This window comes from Megalobrama amblycephala, linkage group LG9, assembly GCF_018812025.1.
Source record: "Megalobrama amblycephala isolate DHTTF-2021 linkage group LG9, ASM1881202v1, whole genome shotgun sequence".
Taxonomy (NCBI): domain Eukaryota; kingdom Metazoa; phylum Chordata; class Actinopteri; order Cypriniformes; family Xenocyprididae; genus Megalobrama; species Megalobrama amblycephala.
The window spans coordinates 33,828,149-33,851,819 of record NC_063052.1 but is presented as its reverse complement, the minus strand read 5'-3'; the positions used below and the strand labels follow the sequence as shown (position 1 = coordinate 33,851,819).

At 42.7% G+C, this 23,671-nt stretch overlaps 2 protein-coding genes across 3 annotated transcripts in view; one reads left to right on the top strand and one right to left on the bottom strand.

Annotated features, from left to right (window-relative positions):
• LOC125275759 (CMP-N-acetylneuraminate-beta-galactosamide-alpha-2,3-sialyltransferase 1-like) overlaps positions 1-21,925 on the bottom strand; it is a 33,505-nt gene extending 11,580 nt beyond the window's left edge. The window contains exons 1-5 of one of the 2 annotated variants that reach the window (XM_048203009.1): positions 21,616-21,925; positions 16,978-17,239; positions 16,290-16,483; positions 10,541-10,720; positions 9,567-9,612 (exon numbers count right to left, since the gene is read on the bottom strand). In XM_048203009.1, coding sequence (XP_048058966.1) covers positions 9,567-9,612; positions 10,541-10,720; positions 16,290-16,483; positions 16,978-17,223 — 666 coding nt within the window. In that variant the 5' untranslated portion in view covers positions 17,224-17,239; positions 21,616-21,925. The remainder of the gene's footprint in view (positions 1-9,566; positions 9,613-10,540; positions 10,721-16,289; positions 16,484-16,977; positions 17,240-21,615) is intronic. The other variant, XM_048203010.1, reaches the window with a different exon arrangement.
• Positions 3,286-8,663, top strand: LOC125275756. Its single transcript, XM_048203004.1, has 2 exons — positions 3,286-8,321; positions 8,606-8,663. The coding sequence occupies exon 1, from the start codon at positions 3,313-3,315 to the stop codon at positions 7,876-7,878; it is 4,566 nt and encodes a 1,521-aa protein (XP_048058961.1). The 5' UTR covers positions 3,286-3,312; the 3' UTR covers positions 7,879-8,321; positions 8,606-8,663.
• Positions 21,926-23,671: the final 1,746 nt, after the last annotated feature.

Here is a 23,671-nt window from a genome sequence, read left to right as displayed (position 1 = left end):
GATTGAACATGTTTTTTCCCCCACTGAACAAGAAAGATTTAAGATTTAAGAATGAATGCTTGATTGCATACTGCATACTTGATATTTGATTTTATGCCAACCCATTCGCACTCAGCGGCAGTGATATTTCTTGTAACCATCCAGTTTGTGTTGATTGTGAATATTTTGATCACATTTACAACCTACAAAATAAAGTGTTATTCTTTGCATTCTTTGCATTTCATAGTGCCTTCTCAAGTTAAATAAAAAAAAATGTAATATATCTTGGTATTTAATTACGCTTTAAGAAATGAAACAGGGTTTACTGTTTTACAGTGTATTTTAACATTACAAGCCTTGTGCTCAAGTAACGACAATACAAGGTCTTCCTTAGAGAATTGAATGCTGATATTTCTGACAAATATCCACTTTTCCATTTTAAATTGATTACTAAAATCACATTAACAAGATCGACTTTTTAAGATCGTCCCCATACGCAAATATTAAAGGATTAGTCCACTTTTAAATAAACTTTTTCCTGATAATTTACTCACCTCCATGTCATCCAAGATGTGTAACTAACTCTAAGGAAAGAGTAAATAAGTAATAATTTCTTTTGAATTTTATTTTATTCGTCTCCTCTGTTAATGTAATGAGCCCTTTATTTTCCGCCTCTATAGTGGAACGTTAATTTCGCGTCTAGAAAGGCGGGACTGGTTAGTGAGACGCACACACGGAAGAAAGGAGAAATTAATCACATGTCGCTCTAAAACGCTCCGAAATCGTTTGTTTCTAAAGGAGAGGAGCGGATAATTAAGCACCTAGCTGGAACGGGAACAAGGTATTGTGTTTAGTTTGTTTAATGTTTATGTGCATTAATATGTAGGTTAATTTATTCGTCTTGAAGAAGCATTCAAATGTGTATCACTTGTGATGTGAAGTTATGTTCACATAAGCTTTTAAGCATTGTTAATACTGATTGAGATAACGTCATAAAAAGGGTTTGTAAATGGCTATTTGTAATGTTGTTATATATTTTTATATGTATAATATATTGTTTAATGTGGCCTTCGGCTAATGTTTGTGATTGTAAGAGCTAATTTATGTTATTTATCTGTCTTGTAGCTCTTACGGTGTTTCAAGAAGAAAAAGGTGAAAGAAAATAAAAGTTTTTGAAATATCAGTACGCTTCACCATTGTCTGGCTGGGGTTTAGCTACAGTAAGAGCTTGACCCGCATCGATACTGATGACGTGTTGTCTACGACGGGCTATGGAGGGTCTTCACGGCGCCGGCTACAGTCTCTGCTACATCGTGTCGTCATGGACTCATTAAGCAGCATCTTCAAGCCTCTTGCCTGACCTACGTTTGACAGCGGTTTCACGGATTCGATGCAATGGTCAAGTACAGCCTCATTCATGAACATTGATGCAGGTCTGTGAGTATTAACCCACTAATACAGTCTATAATACTGCAAAAGGCGAATAACGGTTCAACGGCTTCTCAAACTGAACATTTAATACTTACCGTTCGTCAACGAGAGCAACAAGAATCTGTTGATTCATTTGCACTCATGCCTGCGTGCATCCACATGGACTCTTTCTAATTAAGGACACATAGACTTTTTATTTTTTATTTATTTATTTATTTATTTTTTGGAACTCTTTAGACTTTGCATTTATCCATTTAGTTAACTGTTTTTTGAGGATCTCACATTTTAATTTTTTGCCTTTTGGATTTAAGAACTTTGATAACTTTGTTTATTGTGGTATTTACACTGACAGTTACAGTTATTTGAGTTTCTGTATGTAAATGCATATGTGCTAGCCACTTTGAACTGATGTTTTGATATTTTATGTTTATTTAGTTCATAACGAGGGCTTTGTTATATCTGCTAAGGAGTCTTCTGCCATTAGAGTTTAAAAATTTAAGGTGATAATGTCAGAGTCAGGTAATGAGACAGAGGTGGAGGAGCAGATGGCTGGTTATCAGCATGAAGATTTACAAGGTGAAGTCCACATAATGGTAGACTCATCAGAGAGACCGTGTCTGAAGGAAACAAATGAAACTAAACGACAAAGTCCAACTGATCTCCCAGGCAAGCTTAACAAGGATGATAATGCTCTTGAAGGTCCAAGACGCTCAGAACGCACACGCCATCCTACAGAGAAGATGCGCGCACATCAATATGAAGAGGCCAAGAAAAAAGAGAAAAGGCTGTATGCCATGTACGAGCAGTGGAAGCTCCACACACGGAAGGCAAGAGATCAGCTAAAAACTTATATGTCAGAGAGTCAGCTCTGGCCTCTCATTGAAGAGCTTAAGAAAGATAAAGAAGACGTAATGAACATTTATTATGAAATTCGAAATCTCACTACACCCTCCACCGACATAAGAAGAAGAGTTGATACGTGTGAATCGGTGACCACCGAAATCATCAACATTGCCTACAGCAGAGCTATAGATGATGAAAGCGGGTTTAATGAGCAGCAGGAAAGACGCCGCCTTCATGAACTGCTTAGCCATGACTATGCAAAGTCTGTCTATGGATCCGCAGCTTCTTTGATAAGTCATAGTCACTATGATCATTACTCCACAACTTCAGTCATGACAGCAAAACGCGCAGATGCAGCAGCTGATCTAGCAGTGAAAGAAGCAAATTATCAGATGCTACTAGAGGAAGAAAGGCAAAAGGAATCCATAAGAGAGTTAGAGGAACAACAACGCAAGGCTCTAGAGGCGCGACGGTGTGAGTTGGAGCGATTGCAGGCAGAAAAAGAGATACGGGCAGCTCAAGCCAAGTTGAAGATTTATGAAAAGGAGACTGAACACAAGGATGCTACCTATGTTAAAAAAGAAAGGAACATGAAAGTAAAGAATGTGCCTGGATCTATGGCGTCTCTCTCTCAAGATGCATTGCCTCGTTGTACAGACATTTCCTCTCTCACTCAGATCCTTCAAGACAACATAGCCTTAAATAGGTTTCCTGTTCCTGAGCCTTTTGTCTTTAATGGCGATCCCATACAATTCATTGAATGGAAGGCAGCATTCATCTCACTCATTGACCAAAGGGCAATCACACCAGTTGAAAAACTATACTATCTGAAAAAAATATGTTGGTGGCCCAGCACGGCAGGTTTTAGATGGCAACTTCTACCGAAATGACAATGAAGCATACCAAGATGCATGGGACAAACTAAATCGTCGCTTTGGTCAGCCATTCACCATTCAGAGAGCATTCAGAGAGAAGCTCACCAACTGGCCGAGAATTCAATCAAAGGATGCTGAAGGACTGAGACGCTTCTCAGATTTTCTGAATGCGTGTCAAGATGCCATGCCTTATGTCAAGGGTCTCGACATTTTAAATGACTGGGAGGAAAATCGGAAGCTCGTTCACAAATTGCCAGACTGGGCAGCTTTAAGTTGGAACCGACAAGTCACGCAAAGTCTAAATGAAAATCAAGAATTCCCAAGTTTCAAGGAGTTCGCTAGATTCACATCGAACGAAGCTGAGATTGCTTGCAATCCCATTACTTCCTTTCATGCCCTTCGTTCATTAGATTCTATCACTGAGAAGAGAAATCTCAGAGATGTGAAGAAAAACAAGGCTAGTGTTTTTACCACTCAAACAGTCAATGACAATGAAAACCACAAGTCAGTACAAAGGAAGGCTAAGACTTCATGTATACTTTGTCAAGATAATAAACACCAGCTTCATGCATGCTCCAAGTTCACTGAGATGGCGTTGGTTGAGCGACGCAACTACATAAAGGAGAAGAAACTCTGCTATGGATGCCTGAAACCTGGCCATAGTGTGAGAAACTGTCTTCATCGTCATTTTTGTGACCACTGTAAGGGAAAGCATCCTACAGCTCTGCATGATGACAACTATAAAAGAGAAAGGTCTACATCAGAACCAGAGACAAATCGAGGTGCTGCTGCAACATCACTCAGTGTAGCAGGTGAAGGCTCATCTAACACATCAATGGTGATACCAGTCTGGGTTTCATCTAAAAATGATCCAACAACTGAGAAGCTTGTGTATGCACTACTTGACACTCAAAGCGACACTACGTTTATTGACCAAGAAGTGAGTGATGGTCTTAATGCTGACAAGTATCCAGTGAAATTGAAGTTGACGACTATGAGTGGTAAGGATACAGTACTCACAAGCGAAGGTGTTTCTGGACTTCGTGTAAGAGGATACAGTTCAGCAGTTCAAATTGATCTTCCGGTCGTCTATACAAAGGACTGCATACCTATTAACCGCTCACATATTCCCACTTGTGAGACGGCTAAACAATGGAGTCATTTTGCAGAAATAGTGGATGAAATCCAACCACTGAAGGACTGTGTAGTAGGTCTTTTGATCGGCTACAACTGCTCAAGAGCTATGGCACCAAGGCAAGTCCTTTTAGGAGAAGACGAGGATCCCTATGCTGTAAGGACGGATTTAGGATGGAGTATTGTAGGGCGCTCACTACAAACCCATGATGCGTTGAGCACACACCACTTGTGTCACAGAATTACAGTTAAGGAGCTACCTCCGATAACTCCGACCGACGTCATTCGCATTTTAGAGTCTGACTTCAAAGATGGCAGTGACGACAGCAAAATTGTGTCACAAGATGACATCACATTCCTCAACATACTGGATGAGGGAATAAGGAAAAACATACATGGCCATTATGAGATGCCTCTGCCCTTTAAAACCAGACCCAGTTTGCCTGACAACAAAGGCTCCGCTATGACACGCCTCCTTCACCTTAAAAGGAAATTGCAACGGGATGAAAGGTTTAAGAAGCTTTATGTTGAGTTCATGGAGGAAGTCATCGGAAACGGAGATGCTGAGCAGGTCAAGGACGGTGGGAGTGAAGGAGAGAGATGGTACATTCCCCATCATGGTGTGCATCATGCGAAGAAGCCAGATAAACTTCGTGTAGTGTTCGATTGCTCAGCCAGATATAAAGGAACAAGCTTGAATGATCACCTCCTCTCTGGGCCTGACATGTTGAACAACTTAAGTGGAGTTCTCATCCGTTTCCGACAGCACCCCATTGCATTGATGTGCGACATTCAAAAGATGTTCCATCAGTTTCATGTGGTCGAAGCTGACCGCAACTTCCTGCGCTTTCTTTGGTGGAAGCAAGGAGATTTGAACTCACAGCCCAGCGAGTTTCGCATGAAAGTGCATCTGTTCGGTGCAGCTTCCTCCCCGGGTTGTGCAAACTATGGGATGAAACACCTAGCTAAAGAGAATTGCGGCATCTACACTCAAGGATCGAGATTTGTTATGAGAGACTTTTATGTAGATGATGGGCTCGCAAGTGTTGAAAACACTAAAGATGCTATTCAGCTTGCCAGAGAGGCTCGTGAACTCTGCGCCATGGGTGGTCTCCGACTACATAAGTTTGTGTCTAATGACAGAAAGGTATTAGAGAGTATACCACCCTCCGAACGAGCGATCAACGTGAAAGATATGGATCTCGCATTTGATGATTTGCCACTTGAGAGAGCTCTCGGTATTCAATGGGATGTGGAGTCTGACCGCTTTAGGCTTAACGTCAGTCTTAAGGAGCAGCCAGCGACACGACGTGGCATTTTATCTACAGTGGCTTCTCTGTACGATCCTCTTGGGTTTGTGGCGCCAGTCATCCTCAAAGCGAAGATCATTCTCCAGGAGATGTGCAGACGGGGCATTGGCTGGGACGATCCTCTCACTGACGAGCTTCGTCCAAAATGGGAACAATGGAGAAGTGATCTAGCCCACTTGGATAATTTCACTATATCCCGTACCTACTCACCTGTTGGATTTGGAAGGATCTCAAAGACAGAGCTGCATCATTTCTCTGATGCCAGTGTGAAGGGTTACGGCCAGTGTTCATACCTGCGACTCCAAAACGAAGAGGGTGATATTCATTGTGCCTTAGTTGTAGGAAAATCACGTGTCTCTCCAACCAAGGTCACAACTATCCCAAGACTAGAATTGACAGCAGCAGTTGTTTCCGTGAAGATAAGCAACATGCTTAAGGAGGAATTGGGATGTATAAATGCCGAGGAGTTCTTCTGGACCGACTCTAAAGTGGTCTTAGGTTATATAAGAAATGAAGCACGACGATTTCATACGTTTGTGGCTAACCGGGTTCAGAAGATTCAGCTCAGCTCAGCCCCACAACAGTGGCGATATGTCCCAACAAGTGAGAATCCTGCTGACCATGCTTCTCGAGGCTTAACTGCCAGTGAGCTTTTGTCATCTACCTGGCTCACTGGACCCAAGTTTCTATGGAACAAGGAAATTGAGCTGGCTACAGATGAAATATCAGAGTTAACCGTCGGAGATCCAGAAGTCAGGAGTGTTTTAGCGCTCAGTACCAACACCACTGAATGTGTGAGTCTCATTGATCGCTTTTCTAAGTTCTCATCATGGTCAATAGCAACGCGAGCAGTTGCACGCATTCTCAGGCGCATAAGTAAGAACAGATCAAACAGTCTCACCTCTGTAATAGAAAGAGAAGAGGCAGAACATTGTTTGATCAAACATCTGCAGAAAAATGTGTATCCTGAAGAGTTGAAACTGCTGAGCAAAGGGATCCCTCTACCACATCACAATCCGTTACATGCTCTTGATGCTTTACTCCATGATGACGGTGTCCTCAGGGTGGGAGGGAGGCTGTGCAACTCCTCTCTTCCCAACTTCATCAAGCACCCTGCAATCATTCCCAAAGATCATCATATCACGAGGATGATTATTGCTTATTGTCACGAGAAGATGAAACATCAAGGTAAAGGTCTTACCATTAATGAAATAAGGCAAAGCGGTTACTGGATTACGGGAATCAACCGGGCGGTTGCATCATACATTCGTCAATGTGTCATCTGTAGACGGCAACGCAGACCTATGGAAGAGCAAAGGATGGCCGATCTACCCCCTGATCGGTTGGAGCCATCATCCCCCTTCACTTTCTGCGGCATGGACTGCTTCGGGCCATTCATTACAAAGCAGGGAAGAAAAGAGAACAAGAGGTACGGTCTTCTTTTTACTTGCCTTAGTTCCCGCGCTGTTCATATTGAGTTTCTTGAAGACATGTCGACAGATGCCTTCATAAATGGCCTTCGATGTTTCATTGCCATACGTGGTACTGTTCGTCAGATCAAATCTGATCGAGGGAGCAACTTCGTAGGAGCCAAAAATGAGTTTAGAGAAGCTCTAAAGGAAGTCGATGCAGACCGTCTGGCTGTATTTCTTGCAGAGAAGCAGTGCGACTTCAGCATGAATGCACCCTATTCTAGCCATGCCGGAGGAGTGTGGGAACGACAAATAAGGACAGTGAGAAGCGTTCTTAGGTCCACTCTTGCCCTTTCCTCTGGTAGATTAGATGATGCTTCGCTACGGGCCTTTTTCTATGAGGCTATGGCTATAGTCAATAGTCGTCCTTTGACCGTTGACAATCTCAGTGACCCCAATAGCCTCGAACCACTTACCCCTAATCATCTTCTGACGATGAAATCTGTCCAGGCCTTGCCTCCCCCTGGTGAATTCGTCAGAGAAGATGTGTATGGCAAGAAAAGGTGGAGACATGTTCAATATCTCGCGGAACAGTTTTGGAGTCGATGGCGAAAGGAATACCTTGCCAATATTGCACTCAGACAGCGCTGGCATGCTCCAAGAAGAAATTTACAAGTTGGAGATATTGTAATCGTGAAAGGAGAGGATGTGCACAGGAACGAGTGGAGATTGGGTAGGGTTTCAGAAACCACTACTGACAAAGATGGACTTGTACGGAGAGTTAAAATTCACCTTGGTGACAGTAAGCTTGGCAAGAAAGGTGAACGTCTTCACAAGGTGTCCGAGGTTGAGCGCCCAGTCCAGAAGCTTGTTCTGCTGTTGGAGAGTAATTAAATCTGCTCCTTCCCTCCATAGTGCAAAGTATTACATAGTTATAGATAAGTTTCCAACATTAGTATAAGTTGTCTTTGTTCTTATATGGGCTCAGGGAAGGCAATTTTCAGTTAAAATCATTCGTGCCTAAGGTGGTCTGTGTACCATCCCATTATTCACTCATGATTGGTGGGAGTGTAACTAACTCTAAGGAAAGAGTAAATAAGTAATAATTTCTTTTGAATTTTATTTTATTCGTCTCCTCTGTTAATGTAATGAGCCCTTTATTTTCCGCCTCTATAGTGGAACGTTAATTTCGCGTCTAGAAAGGCGGGACTGGTTAGTGAGACGCACACACGGAAGAAAGGAGAAATTAATCACATGTCGCTCTAAAACGCTCCGAAATCGTTTGTTTCTAAAGGAGAGGAGCGGATAATTAAGCACCTAGCTGGAACGGGAACAAGGTATTGTGTTTAGTTTGTTTAATGTTTATGTGCATTAATATGTAGGTTAATTTATTCGTCTTGAAGAAGCATTCAAATGTGTATCACTTGTGATGTGAAGTTATGTTCACATAAGCTTTTAAGCATTGTTAATACTGATTGAGATAACGTCATAAAAAGGGTTTGTAAATGGCTATTTGTAATGTTGTTATATATTTTTATATGTATAATATATTGTTTAATGTGGCCTTCGGCTAATGTTTGTGATTGTAAGAGCTAATTTATGTTATTTATCTGTCTTGTAGCTCTTACGGTGTTTCAAGAAGAAAAAGGTGAAAGAAAATAAAAGTTTTTGAAATATCAGTACGCTTCACCATTGTCTGGCTGGGGTTTAGCTACAAGATGTTCATGACTTTCTTCAGTCGAAAAGAAATCAAGGTTGAGGAAAACATTCCAGGATTTTTCTCCTTATAGTGGATTTCAATGGCTACCAACAGGTTGAAGGTCCAAATGACAGTTTCAGTGCAGCTTCAAACAATACCAGACGAGGAATAAGGGTCTTATCTTCAGCATAAGCGTTATGAAGAATGCAGTAACGGAAAGCACGTTCAAGGCGATACTTTGTTTATAAAGCATAAACGGTGGTATTTTTTTCGAAAATGTCCGATCGTTTCGCTAGATAAGACCCTTATTCCTCGTCTGGTATCGTTTAAAGCCCTTTGAAGCTGCACTGAAACTGCAATTTGGACCTTCAACCTGTTGGTAGCCATTGAAATCCACTATATGAAGAAAAATCCTGGAATGTTTTCCTCAAAAACCTTAATTTCTTTTCGACTGAAGAAAGAAAGACATGAACATCTTGGATGACATGGGGGTGAGTAAATTATCAGGAAAAGTGTATTTAAAAGTGGACTAATCCTTTAAGGTGCGAGAGGCTGCTGTATGGTGAATAATTAATAATAAATAATCACTGAATAACTTCAAGATTTGCACATTTTGTTCCATCTAAACCTTTTTTTTTTTTTTTAATAAATAAATGTGAAACAGATAAGACTCAAGTTAGTTTGTGTTTCAAGTTTGTGTCACCTGCATGGCCTCCTTTATCTGATGACAAAACAATGCAGTTCAGATTCTACAGTGCACTTTCCACCTGACAAGGAAAATTGGTATGGCTGCTATTTGCAAATACTTAGAATGTGTCACATAAATGACTCCGGTAATCTGAGCCCCTCAATAGCATGCTAAAAATGTCAAACCCTCACTCACCTTATGTCTGTTGGCATTTATACTCGGCCTTACATTTTTGTAAGTGCTAAAGACAAGAAAAGGGAAAAATGAAGACATAAATGAAATAATAAGGTACCATATGATTAAAACATAATGAATTTGTCTTTTGCTGTCCTGGTACAACATATCAAATAAACATAGTTCTAACATTGTCCCCAACTCTAACTCTAAATTTGTAATTTCTGCATCAGTAGCAGCATTACAATTGCAGAAATAATGACAAGGTTTTCAAACAAGGTCCAAAAACTGCCATTATTCAAATCAAAGAGGTTTATAATACCTGAAGAAAGCTATCTGTTAGCATTCCAGAGGTTCCCACACCAGTCAAGCCACTGCCATAGAGATGAACGGGAATGCAAAAGATGAATTATAGACCTCATTTATCCCAGTTAACAGGTAATCCGCCCCAAATAGTGGTGCATAAATTTAAAATAACATTTTTAACTACAGCTAACATCAGCAAGAAACAAAAGATTGATTAAATGTTAGTCAAGTCCCAAACTCAACCCTAAGCCAAACTGTAAAATATGATTGGTTGACAGAAATGTTGTTCCAGGACCAGCAAGGTTGTAGATCCAAGAAGATGTTGTACTCAACTTTTGGGCTATCAACACAAGTAGAACTCAATTACTCTCCTAAAAATAAAGTTTTTTTTTTGTTTGTTTTTTTTGCAGCAATGATAAAAGAACCATTTTGAGTTCCTAAAAGAACCTTTCAATAAACAGTTCTTACATTTGTGTGTGTGTGTGTGTGTGTGTGTGTGAGTGTGAAGAACTTTATAATAATCTGATAAATCCTTTTCCACTAAAAAAAACCTTTTGTGAAATAGAACGTTTCCATGAATGTTAAAATTGATTCATGGAACCATAGATGCCAACAAAGAACCTTTATTTTTCAGAGTGTAGATCAACCATTTGAGATTGAGAAACATTTCTCTCTTATCGGTTTCTCACCGTGTGATGTTCTTAGTGGTGAAGGCACTGATGAGCCACTCCATATCCAGAATCTTGAATGGGGAAAGCACCAGATAAGTTGAGTTTTCCACATCTACAGCACTTTCAGGATAGATGAACCGGTGAGTGGTCTTAGAACCCACATCCTTCTCATAACTTTTTGTTGGGCCCATATTTATCCTGGCTTAACAAAGCATGACTGGGTCAAGAAACATGTGAAAGATCATCATATGAAAAATGACTACCAAATTTTAATGGTGGTGGGTTTTTTTTAGCTTATGAAGAGAAACTTTGCTAGGCAAAGAATGACAGCAGACTGTAAAGCTTACAAAGTCGTTAGCCATTGAGCTAAAAGTGACACAGTTTTTGTCATTATCATGTCTTGAAAATCAAGTCTCACAAAAACAGACAAACTCTGTTATTTCCCTTTCGAGGGAACTCGCGCTGCGTCCGATAGGAATGCTTTGGGAACGCCTCCAGCGTGATAGCGTCTGATGCACGACTGTCAACTAGTCCAATGGCGAGAGTGAACGTCACGGGCGGGTGACGTCACGACCAGGAAAGGATAAATACACATCCGGTGCAACCGGCTTCAGCTTTTCTGCCTCAGCAAAAGCGCTCTATGTGAAACTGTCTTTGTCTATTTATTGTTGTCTGTCCCGTTATCATACAGCACAATATATATCAGTCATGGCGAACACACAAGCATTTAAACCGTGTGCTCCTCCCTGCCCTCGTTTTCTCTCTGGTGGGGATACACACGATTTGTGCGTTATGTGTTTGGGAGCGGAGCATGCTCTTTCAGCCTTCGAGGGGGCTGAATGCGAGCATTGTGAAAAACTTCCCCTGAGAACGCTCCGCTCCCGCCTCGCACTTTTCGAGGAAAGTGCGCAGGCAAGCGTTCCCCACGGCTCTGGACCCGCTGCTGCCGAGGCAGCGCGGAGAAAGATGTCGTGGGGCTCGCAGATGGATCTGTCAGCGGGGCTTGAGACGAGCACGAGTGCTTTTTCTCAGCCTTCACCTGGCAGATCCCGCGCCCCCTCTCTGGTGTCGGAAGCCCACCCCGCGGCTTCTTCCGCCCAGGGAGAGGGCTCGTCGCATCAGCACTCTAGTTCTGAGGAATTAGACGTGCTGAGCGTCGATATGGGGGAAGATGACTCGCCATCACTTTCCCCTGAGTACGAGGAGCTGGTGGATGTGCTTTCTCGTGCTGTGTCAAAATTGAACATCGAGTGGCCAGCCGAGAATCTTGGCGCTCGTCCAAAAAGCAAACTGGACGAGCGGTTTCTGTCATCAAACAAAGCACTTCCACCACGGGGCCTTCCCTTTTTCCCTGATTTGCATGATGAGATATCTAAAACTTGGAAAAAGCCCTATTCATCACGTCTTTTCAGCCCTCATGTGAAACACTACTCTAATATAAGAGGGCTGAAAGAGCATGGTTATGGGGCGATGCCCCGGGTTGAACAGACGCTTGCGAGTTATCTGTCCCCGGGTTCAGCATCGTCCCTGAAGGCCCCCACGCTTCCCACTAAACCACTAAAAGCTATATCAGGGTTAGTGGGAAAAGCGTATACGGCAGCAGGTCAGGCTGGTGCGTGCTTGCATACTATGGCTGTGTTGCAAGCGTACCAAGCAGACCTGTTGAAGGATTTGGATGGCGGGGAGGGGATTGGCTCGGACGCTGTTCGAGAACTTCGTCGAGCCACAGATCTGTCTCTAAGAGTCACAAAGGAGACCGCCAGAGCTGTTGGGCGGTCTATGGCAGCCTTGGTGGCGACAGAGAGGCACCTGTGGCTTAATCTGTCTGAATTGAAGGATAAAGACAGGGCCTTTCTCCTCGACGCTCCGCTTGCACCTTCTGGCCTGTTCGGCGACGCAGTCACATCTGTTGTCGACAGGTTCCAGGAAGCTAAGAAGCAGGCGGAGGCGTTTAAAAAGTATCTTCCACGCCGCCATCCACCTTCTGGGGCTGCTGGGCGTGAGCAGTCCCAGCCGTACAGCTCCTCGTACCGAGCGCAGCAGAAAGAGAGTGTCGCCTCTCGAGCTCCACCCCAAAGACACGGTGGGCCGGGACGGCACTCTCAGCCCAAGCCTTCCAAGCCGAAGACAGACCTGAGGGTTTTGCTTCAGGCGAAGAAGGCTGGGCAGAAGAAGTCCTGACGCCAGTAGCGTCAGACTTCTGAGGGCAGCCCCACACGTGGTGGTGCGGTACACACCTCAGTATACGGTGCCCGTTCCACCTCGTGGCCCTCAGGGGGCTGTTCTGCCAACCCCGCCACCCTTGGTGCTTTGGGGCGCAGCGGTTCCCACCGAATTAGTGATGCAGTGTTCAGAACATCAACACGACACTGCGTCACATCCTCTGAGGAGGATAAATTTACATCAAAAATGTGCTGTGAACAAAACACCAGAGGCCAGCCTCGAGAGGCTGGTTCCCTTAGTAGATTTTCTGGTAGAGTGGAAATCTCTTCAAAATATCTCACGTTGGGTCCTGCAAATTATAGAGAAAGGGTACAAAATCCAGTTTTGGTGCCGTCCACCTCTATTCAAAGGAGTGCTGCATACGTCAGTGCTTCCTCAGCAGGCTTTGGTGTTGGAACAAGAAATAAAAACCTTATTAGCAAAGGAGGCTATAGAGAGGGTTCCGGTTGCCGACAGGGAGTCGGGGTTTTACAGCCGGTATTTCTTGGTTCCAAAAAAGGATGGGGGATTGCGCCCTATTTTAGATCTACGTCATCTGAATCGAGCAGTTCAAAAGCTAAAATTCAAGATGCTGACGTTAAGTCAAATCGTGACTCAAATCAAATCCGAGGATTGGTTTGTCACAATAGATCTCAAGGACGCATACTTCCATATCTCCATCCTTCCACAGCACAGGAAGTTCCTGAGGTTCGCTTTCGGGGGCGAAGCGTACCAATTTCGGGTTCTTCCGTTTGGCCTAGCTCTCTCACCCCGCACATTTACAAAATGTGTAGATGCAGCGCAGGCCCCGCTCAGGCTGCAGGGCATACGCATCCTGAATTATATCGACGACTGGTTGATTTTGGCACAGTCAGAGGAGATGGCGGTTCGGCATCGAGATGTCGTTCTCGCACACATTCAGAAATTGGGGTTGAGACTGAATGCCAAGAAAAGCGTACTTACTCCACAACGGAGGACCACTTTTCTTGGTGTGGTTTGGGATTCAGTGACAATGCGAGCATGTCTCTCTCCAGCTCGCATCACTGCTATTCTATCAGCCGTAAAAGAATTGAAGCTAGGCCAGTCACGCACTGTAAGGCAGTTTCAGAGACTGTTGGGTCTGATGGCAGCAGCGTCCAACGTGATACCTTTTGGCCTGCTGTACATGAGACCCTTACAGTGGTGGCTCAGGACCAAAGGGTTTTCCCCGAGGGGCAACCCACTTCGTATGATCAAGATCACGCGGCGCTGTCTCCACGCCTTGATCATATGGAAGAAGAATTGGTTCCTGTCCCAGGGCCCTGTGTTAGGAGCTCGGTGTCGTCGTGTCACTTTGACGACGGACGCTTCTCTCACAGGCTGGGGAGCGGTAATGGAAGACCGCTCAGCTCAGGGTCTGTGGAAGAGTCATCAGCTCTCGTGGCACATAAATTGCCTGGAGATGATGGCAGTTTTCAATGCATTGAAGTTCTTCCTTCCAGACCTGAGGGGCCATCATGTGCTAGTCAGAACAGACAACACATCGGTGGTCTCCTATATAAATCGGCAGGGGGGTCTGCGGTCGCGCCCATTATACAAACTGGCGCAACAGATCCTCCTGTGGTCTCTGGGGAAGATGCTCTCCTTGAGAGCTATCTATATTCCAGGGATTCAGAATATTGGAGCAGACACTCTGTCGAGGCAGGGGCTGAGGGCAGGGGAATGGAGACTTCACCCGGAGGTGGTGAAGCTCATATGGGAGATTTATGGCCAAGCGGAAGTGGATCTGTTCGCGTCTCAGGATACGACGCACTGTCCACTTTGGTTCTCCCTCACACATCCAGCTCCTCTGGGGCTGGACGTCATGGTACAGACGTGGCCGAGGCTGCGTCTGTATGCATTTCCCCCAGTTGTTTTGCTCCCGGGAGTTCTGGAGAAAGTTCGCCAGGAAGGGATAACTCTATTGCTAGCAGCACCTCACTGGCCGAGCCGCATATGGTTCTCGGACCTGATAGCTCTTCTCGATGGCTCACCTTGGAAGATTCCGATCAGGAGGGACCTCCTGTCTCAGGCGGGGGGCACGATTCTGCATCCCCGTCCAGAAATGTGGAATCTGTGGGTTTGGCCTCTGAGGGGGCCAAGCTCATAGAAGCTGGTCTCTCAACTGAGGTTGTAGAGACCATTCTTCAGTCCAGAGCTCCTTCCACGAGGAAACTATATGCCCTGAAGTGGAAACTGTTCACTTCCTGGTGTCAAGAACGACAGTTGGATCCAGTCTACTGCCCGATTGGTTCAGTACTTGAGTTCCTACAGTGCCGTTTCTCATCTGGGTTAACCCCATCTACACTTAAAGTTTATGTGTCGACTATATCTGCTTACCATGCCCATGTGGATGGTACTACTGTTGGGAAGAACCCATTAGTCATTTGTTTCCTCCGTGGCACCCAGAGGCTGAGGCCTGCGATGCGCACGAGGGTCCCTGCTTGGGATTTGGCTATTGTGTTAGAAGGCCTATCTACAGCTCCATTTGAGCCTATTGAGTCAGTCTCAGATAAGTTCCTGACACTTAAGACTGTCTTCTTTCTCGCCGTATCATCCCTTAAAAGAGTAGGAGACCTTCAGGCCCTTTCAGTGTCCCCGACCTGTCTTGAGTTTGCTCCGGGGATGGTCAAAGCCTTCCTTTACCCCAAACCTGGATATATTCCGAAGGTTTTGACTAATGTTCCAAGGCCTATTGTGCTGCAAGCCTTTTATCCTCCTCCATTCATTACACCAGACCAGGAGAAGTCGAATCTGCTGTGTCCAGTGCGAGCATTGGACACATATGTCCACAGAACTGCCCTGTGGAGGAAAGCAGATCAGTTATTTGTGTGCTTTGGACCACATAACAGAGGTCGTCCAGCATCTAAACACACGGTAAGCAAGTGGATAGTCGAGGCTATTTCACTTGCTTACGAGGTCTCTGGCCAGCAGTGTCCATTAGCTGTCAGAGCACATTCGACTAGGAGTATGGCGGCCTCCAAGGCCTTAATCTCGGGGGTTTCCCTCAAAGAGATCTGCGATGCGGCCGGTTGGTCCTCGCCACTCACCTTTGTAAGGTATTATGACCTTGACCTGGATGCAGCTCCAGGATCATCGGTTTTGCTGTCTTAAGTGTGCCAGAGTTTCACACAGACAGGTATTTGTGATTATGGCGTTTTGGTATATCGTTCCCAAAGCGTTCCTATCGGACGCAGCGCGAGTTCCCTCGAAAGGGAACGTCTCAGGTTACGTATGTAACCATAGTTCCCTGAGATAGGGAACGAGACGCTGCGTCGCGTTGCCATACTCCCTGCATCCCTGTGATCGTTTTGCCTCGGCAGTATTTAGCTGAAGCCGGTTGCACCGGATGTGTATTTATCCTTTCCTGGTCGTGACGTCACCCGCCCGTGACGTTCACTCTCGCCATTGGACTAGTTGACAGTCGTGCATCAGACGCTATCACGCTGGAGGCGTTCCCAAAGCGTTCCTATCGGACGCAGCGTCTCGTTCCCTATCTCAGGGAACTATGGTTACATACGTAACCTGAGACGATCTCATTCTTTACCTAATGACAATGTCATGAAGATCTATGAGATGTCCATAACGGGATCCGTTAAGGTTTCCTGAGTTTCCGACCACAGCACAAGTCCGGCAGCGTTTTGGACTAGCATCTAAGTACTGTGTTTTATCTGGGAAGAGAGAAAACATCTTCTCCACCACTACTGTGTAGTTGCTTTCCTTCTTATTTTTCTGAAGGCCCTGGAACATAAAGTAAAAGAAACTTCAATGAAGAGGTTTTAATATTTTGAGGTTCACAGAAAAACTAGTAATCAACAAATGATGACATGCATTGAACTTCTATTCCAAAACCTAGTGAGCTGAAGTGCACGTGAAAATTGCTGTGAACATGTTGCCAAAATACTCATGATACTCATAAGAATAAAAATACATAGCACACACAAATATTGGGTGAAACAGTAAACTTATTGACTAAGGAAACAGATTAGTCCACCATCTTGGATGGATTTCTTTCATTGAGCTCATTGTAATGCATTCTGGGAAATCCTATGCAAGAATGTGAGCCAGAGAAGGCAACATAATCATGCTGCCCATGGTTTGGAACAGCCTTTGTTGTGAGCACACCTGTGCTGTCTTAAAATGCTGCCATAGCATCTCACTAGTTTTTGGAAAACAGTCAATACAGTTACTTAATTCATCACTGCTCAAGGCTTAAAGAAATGTAAGATCGATACCTTCCAATACTTGTAGATATCTCCACTGAGCATATAATTTTCCCTGGTGAGCAGTGGTTGAATAGAGAGATCATAGAGTTCATTGAACCAAGCACTGTGAGTCTGCTCTCTGACACAGTCTTTACAAGCACATCTGCCTTCTGAGAACTCATCCATGGGGGTTTGGAACACCAGGACCATGCATATTATGATCACACATGTGACAGCTGTCATATAGGAACCTCTATAATACATTAACACCTTCATCTTTGCTCCTCTCCTGCTGAAAAAAAAGAAGAAAAAGGGCATTTTTGTGGGTTTCATGGCATAGCAGGGCTAGCAAAATTTCAAAATCCCTGGTAGCCCTTCAGGCAGACACTCTTCAGATTTTAGAATCAGAATTTAACTTTCCCGAATAAAAGAGCTTTTTTTTCTTTCTTTTTTTGTAATGTAGAAATCTAGATAGGAGTTGAAAACATCAATCAAAAGCATTTTCAAAACACAATTTTCAACAATCGTGTATATATATATATAAAAAAAAAAAAAAAAAAAAAAAAAAAAAAAAAAATTACAATTTTAATTAAAGCTGCAAGCAGCAATGAAAAGGCCCTCACACCAGTGCCACGCCACCCGGTGGCTTTAGGAAAACAGCATGGTGGGAAATATTCATTTAAGTACATAAATATAGGAGGACAAAGCCAGTTATTTGTATTTGCCACACTTCCTGCTACCAGCTGGTGGCGGTATGACTATAACTACATTTTGGTGTGTAGATGTCTTCAGGCCAGGGCACTTATGAAACGTGTGAAGTTTGAGGCAGACTGGACATTGTATGCTTGAGTTACAACAACTTCCTCTTTCATGACGATAATAGCATGCTTTAGCACTCAGTTAAGTGTTGCTAGCATGTTTTAGAATGTTTCAAGCATGTTTAGTACTCAATTGCATATTTTAGTATGTTGCTAGTGGTGCATCGAAATGTTAAACATGTCACTTCCTGTTGCCAGTGGGTGGCGCTATTGCTATAACTGAATATTGTCATGTAGATGTGATCAGGGCAGGACTCTTCTTAGACATGTGAAGTTTGGGGCAGATTGGACATTGTATGCCTGAGTTACAATAACTTACTGTTTTGTGGTGTTAATCACATACTTTAGCACTTAGCCAAGTGTTGCATGATTTAACGTATTCCTAACATGTTTGGTACTTCGTGGCATATTTAACAGTGTAAAGCATGCAATTTCCTGTTGCCAACAAGTGGCGCTATGACTAACTGAATATTTGCATGTAGATGTCTTCAGGCCAGGACTCTTATCGAACTTGTGAAGTTTGGGGCAGGTTCAGTGTTGTATGCCTGAGTTACAACAGCTGCCTGTTTCATGGCAAAACATCAGACTTTGTCAGGCCGCCACAGACACGCCCTTCAACGAAAACTCAAGATCTTCAAAATTTAACATCGCTAAAGCCTTAAGATTAGACAGACCAAATATGATGTTGATCTGGTTAAATCTCAATGAGGAGTTAATCACAGTGTAAAACATGACATTTCCTTTTGCTTGCAGGTGGCGCTATGACTGTAACTGAATATTGGCATGTAGATGTCTTCAGCCCAGGACTAATAAAACATGTGAAGTTTGGGGCAGATCGGACAATGTATGCCCGAGTTACAACAACTTCCTGTTTCATGGCGAAACATCAAACTTTGTCAGGCCGCCACGGACACACCCTTCACCCGAAAACTCAAGATCTTTACAATTTAATGTCACAAAGGCCTTTAGATTAGACTGACCAAATATGATGTTTATCTGATAAAATCTCTAGGAGGAGTTTGTTAAAGTACAACGTCTGGAAATGGCAAAAACTGCAAAAATTTTGCAGAGAAAATTCAGAATATCTCACTTCCTTTTGGGTTTTCAGATTTTGCTCCCAGGGACATTTTTTGTTGGTATTGGGCTGTTACATGTGTTTGCCAAATTTCACACGTGTACATGAAACATAGCGCGAAGGGCGCTTAATTGAAATTTTGTAGCTGGTGCTATCGAGCCATTTTGCCACAACTAATTCTGAAACCCATTTCAGACCTAAATTTTCACCACTTCTGACGTGTGTGCAAAGTTTCATGAGTTTGAGCATGTTTAGGCCCTCAAAAATGCGATTCATTTTGGAGAAGAATAATTGACTGAGCAATTACATTAGGGTTCTCACACCATCGGTGCTCAGGCCCTAAATAGAAATAGGATTTGGTTCTAACTGAACTGAAATTTTCCTGTCTTTTTTTGGCTGAGTAGAACTGAAATTTAAAGAATTGTGTGCCTCTTAACATTTTCGCATACTCACAAGTGTCAGCGATTTTCTCCACTGCACATGCAATCTATATCAGTTCAGTAAAGTGAGAACACTCCTTTACAGTGTGTGACCACACCAATTGTCTTTCCCAAACATCAGAAGAAGAGAAGGCGAAAGGTTAGAGAAAAGTAAACAACTTCAGCTCTAACGTCACCTGATTCAGCTGTTAAAAATAAATCATCCACCCGCCACCCACACCAACACATGATTTTCTCTGTTTTAGATATCCGCACACAACTCACACCCGATTACATTAAATGAACATTTATTTAAAGTAAAAGTTCTTCTTTGGCAATACATTTCCTTAATAGCCTAAACACAGGCTTTACTTTACATTTTCAGAGTTTCCCTCACTGCAACATTAAATAAGCTCAAGCTTTAGTTTGTCATGTAGGCCTACAGTGGTTCACATCCATTACACATACCCAACACTTGATTGGTCCTGGTTAACTATTTAATATAACTATTAAAACCTGCAACTGCATAGCTTAATGAGAGTATGCAAATTAGTGCTTCTCAAACATGGATGACATGAATTCCAGTTGTGGAATGCGGGTTGTCACTCCAAATAGCTGAGCCCTGTACAGATTCACCGTTATAATATGCCTTTGTCTTTGAATATTCACAGGGGCAGTGTATCACAAAAACCTAGAGTATTAATTAATTAATTTATTAAGCAAATTAATTGTGTCATTGTGCTGATAGAAGATATTGCTGTGATGCATATTCAGGGGCAGCGTTTACATTTGGCAGAGTATGGCAGTTGTATGTATGGCAGAGTGTGGCACCTAGGTGTATATGACTTTCTTCTTTCTGATGAACACAATCGGAGGTATATTAATAAATATCCTAACGCATACGAGCTTTATAATGGCAGTGAGCAGGATCAATGAGCATGAGCTGAAGAAAGTGCCTCCATCCATCATAAACATACTCCACACAGCTCCGGGGAGTTAATAATGGTCTTCTGAAGCGAAGCGTTTGTGTAAAAAAAAATAAAAAATAAAAATAAATCCATATTTAACAAGTTAAGAAGTAAAATATCCAGCTTCGGCCACACCGCCTTCCGTATTCAAATTAGGGAATTCGTAGGACTAGGGCTGGGGGATATATCGCATGTGACTGTCACGCGCATTTTGTCAGTAAAGCGATTTAGCGGTAATCAGGGAACCGGCTTTACTGACTAAATGCGCGTGACAATCACATGCGATATATCCCCCAGCCCTACGTAAGACGTAGGGCTGCGTTTTTTGAACTGCGAGAGTTTTGCACTTTCTTCACATAGAATACGGAAGGCGGTCTGGCGAAAGCTAGATATTTTACTTCATAACTTTTTAAACATGGATATTTACACATCGCTTCGCTTCAGAAGGCCTGAACCCCCTGGAGCTGTGTGAAGTATGTTTATGATGGATGGATGTGGATGGAGACACATTCTTCAGCTCATACTCGTTGATCCCGCTCACTGCCATTATAAAGCTTGTATTCGTCAGGATATTTATTAATATTTCTCTGATTGTGTTCATCAGAAAAAAGAAATTCATATAGCCTACACCTAGGATGGCTGGAGGGTTAGTAAAGCTTGGGGTAATTTTCATTTGAAAGTGAACTAATCCTTTAACAATACAAAATCGATGCAAATTCTCTTTTCCATGTTAATCAGAGTTGTTTGTACTAACTAGTTGGAAACAACAACGTTCAAACGATCAACTCAAGGTTACTCTTCTGATTGGCTGTGATTTTTGATTGATTTTGTCGCGTCTCGAGGCGTCAAGTCTGGTTTATGGCATCGCGTCTGGTTAGGACTCGGTGTAGGCTGTTTAAATTTGCGTTTCAAAGCTGAAATTTCAGCCAAAATCCAACTCAAGCAACAGAACTAACAAGCAGCATCATGAGCTGTTTATTCCCCGTTTTGTCTAAATGTACAACTGCCATACTCTGCCAAATGTAAACGCCGCCCCTGAATGCATCCCGACAATATCTTCTATCGGAAAAATGACAATTTGCTTAATAAATTAATGTTTAATGACAATATAATATTTTAATACTATAACTGTTTTATAAAATCAATTGTACTCCCTACGCCGCTATTAGGCTAGAATTTGTACTTATAAGAGTTGTAGTAGTAACCTACTGCACCAGATAATGGGCCTACGGATCAGATTGATTGATCAAAGTTGGGTGGAGACAGATTAAACTTAATCTCATCCATCTGCTTTTACCACAACAATAACGGAACAAATGTGTATTAAATTCACGTTTGGCGCGATTCGGTGGCTTTACTTGTTTGAAAGAAACGCGATTCGAACATACCTGCTGACCGGAGAGACCTGTTGAGTTGTCGCATCTGCTGTTCCCGAGCCAAGGGTGTCTGGAGAGAACCCCACCTTCAGTTCCTCTGAATTGACCCTTGCTCCTGAGTTTCTTCACTTGCATTGCTGTTTCATAAATAAACCAGCTATCTTTATGAGGTCTGTATAAATCTGTTTGAACACAAACCTAGCCTAGTGTCAGGGGCGGACTGGCCATCTGTGTGATCTGGAGAATCACAGAACGGCCGGTATTCCAGGACGGCCGGTGTTATGAAATATTCGGTGTCTGAGATTTTCGGTGACACTGGGCGGAGCTTACATGAATATTCACGAGTTTCCTGTTTTGAGTTAAGGCGCCACTGAAAGTGTTAGTGGATTGTCCTTGGATCACAGAACTGTTTTCTGTAACGTGATTGATTGTGTTCGACCCAGTCGATGTTTCCGCATCAAATGAATTTATGATTCTTTTTTATTAATAACTGTTTATGTATGCTCAATTGTTTGTAGGTTACAGTGTGTCGTGAGATATAGCCTACTTTAGTAGTGATTACAGCCACTGGTGGTCTATCCCCAGATAGCACACGTACGTCTGCAAGACGTCTGTTAAAGATCACTTCATCTGGGGCCTGTACCATGATGGTAGATGAACAAACTCAGGGTTATAGGATTAGTTTCGAGTTGACAAAACCAAACCACTCCAATCTGGCTTTGTTGGTACCATGATGCTGATCATCAACTTTCTCTGTCAACTCAGGCTTTGATCCTGAGTTTGGGGAGCGCGTGCACATGAATCCATGACATCAGTGGTGAACAGCCAATCACATGCCTTGCAGCAGAGATAAACTCTGATTCACTTCTCGCGAGAGAGCCAGCGCGATTCAAAACTCTTTTGCTGAAAATGAAGAATTTAGATGCATTCACACTAATGGAAAATACTTGTCTGTGAAAGAGGACAAATAAAAGAAATGATCTTTCTCTATCATTGCAAGTGAAAGTTGTGAAGTTAGTTTATATAGTTGATAATATATAGCGATAGAGACTTAAACATACAAGGTCACATGTAGTCATATTTAAAGTTTATTTACAGCTTATTTATATTACATATATATATTAATATTCATTGAAACTAAATGCTAAACAACAACTGTTAAACTAAACTTGTGTAATGGATTAATAAAAATATAGATCATATAATTATACAAATCATATATAAATCATAAAATAATTCTAGGTAATTATCATTAAAACCAGACAATTTCATCATTAAATATTTGTTTTTACTACATAATGACCTTTAATTTGGAGGAAGAGAAACTGGGGGAGTGACTTTATTGCGTTGGGTGTGTCAGTGTCACTTTGCTCACATCTGATTGGTCCAATTTCAGTTTGATCTCTGAACCAGAACATAACCTGCCCTGGAGCAGGTTAGCCGTGGAGCCTAAGTTACCATGGTGATGAACACTGCTAAAAGTCAAGTTACTTTCATGGTACCTAAAACTCAGGATTGGCGCAAACTAATCTGAAACTTACCTGGCTAGCCAGCTAATCCAGCTTCATGGTACAGGCCCCTGGAAAGCATCTGCTGTTTACAAACATCTAATAGACGTCTTTAAGATGTCAGTTTTACATACATTCTAAATCATAAACATCTTAAAGACGTCTTCTAAACGTCTATTTGACATCTGACAGGATACGTCCTATAGACGTATTCCAGATGAGCAAACACCCTAAATAATACGTCTTCCAGACGTAAACACGCACATCAAATAGACGTCTCCGAGATGTACGTGTGCTATCAGGGTCGTAAATGCGCCAACATCGAGTTTGTTGTTTTAGTAGGCTACAACTATTTTGATTTTATTTTAGTTCGTTTGAGAACATAACTTGTATAAATGTAACTGTGGTTGCATAATAAAAGTTTCAGTTGTGATTGTGTCATTCCCTATTGCTTTCTCAGACAGCCTGCATAACTTTAACCAGACATTATTATTTTTAAAACACATTGAGAGTTAGATTTATGTTCCGTTTATGTTTTTGACATGTATTAATTAATGTAA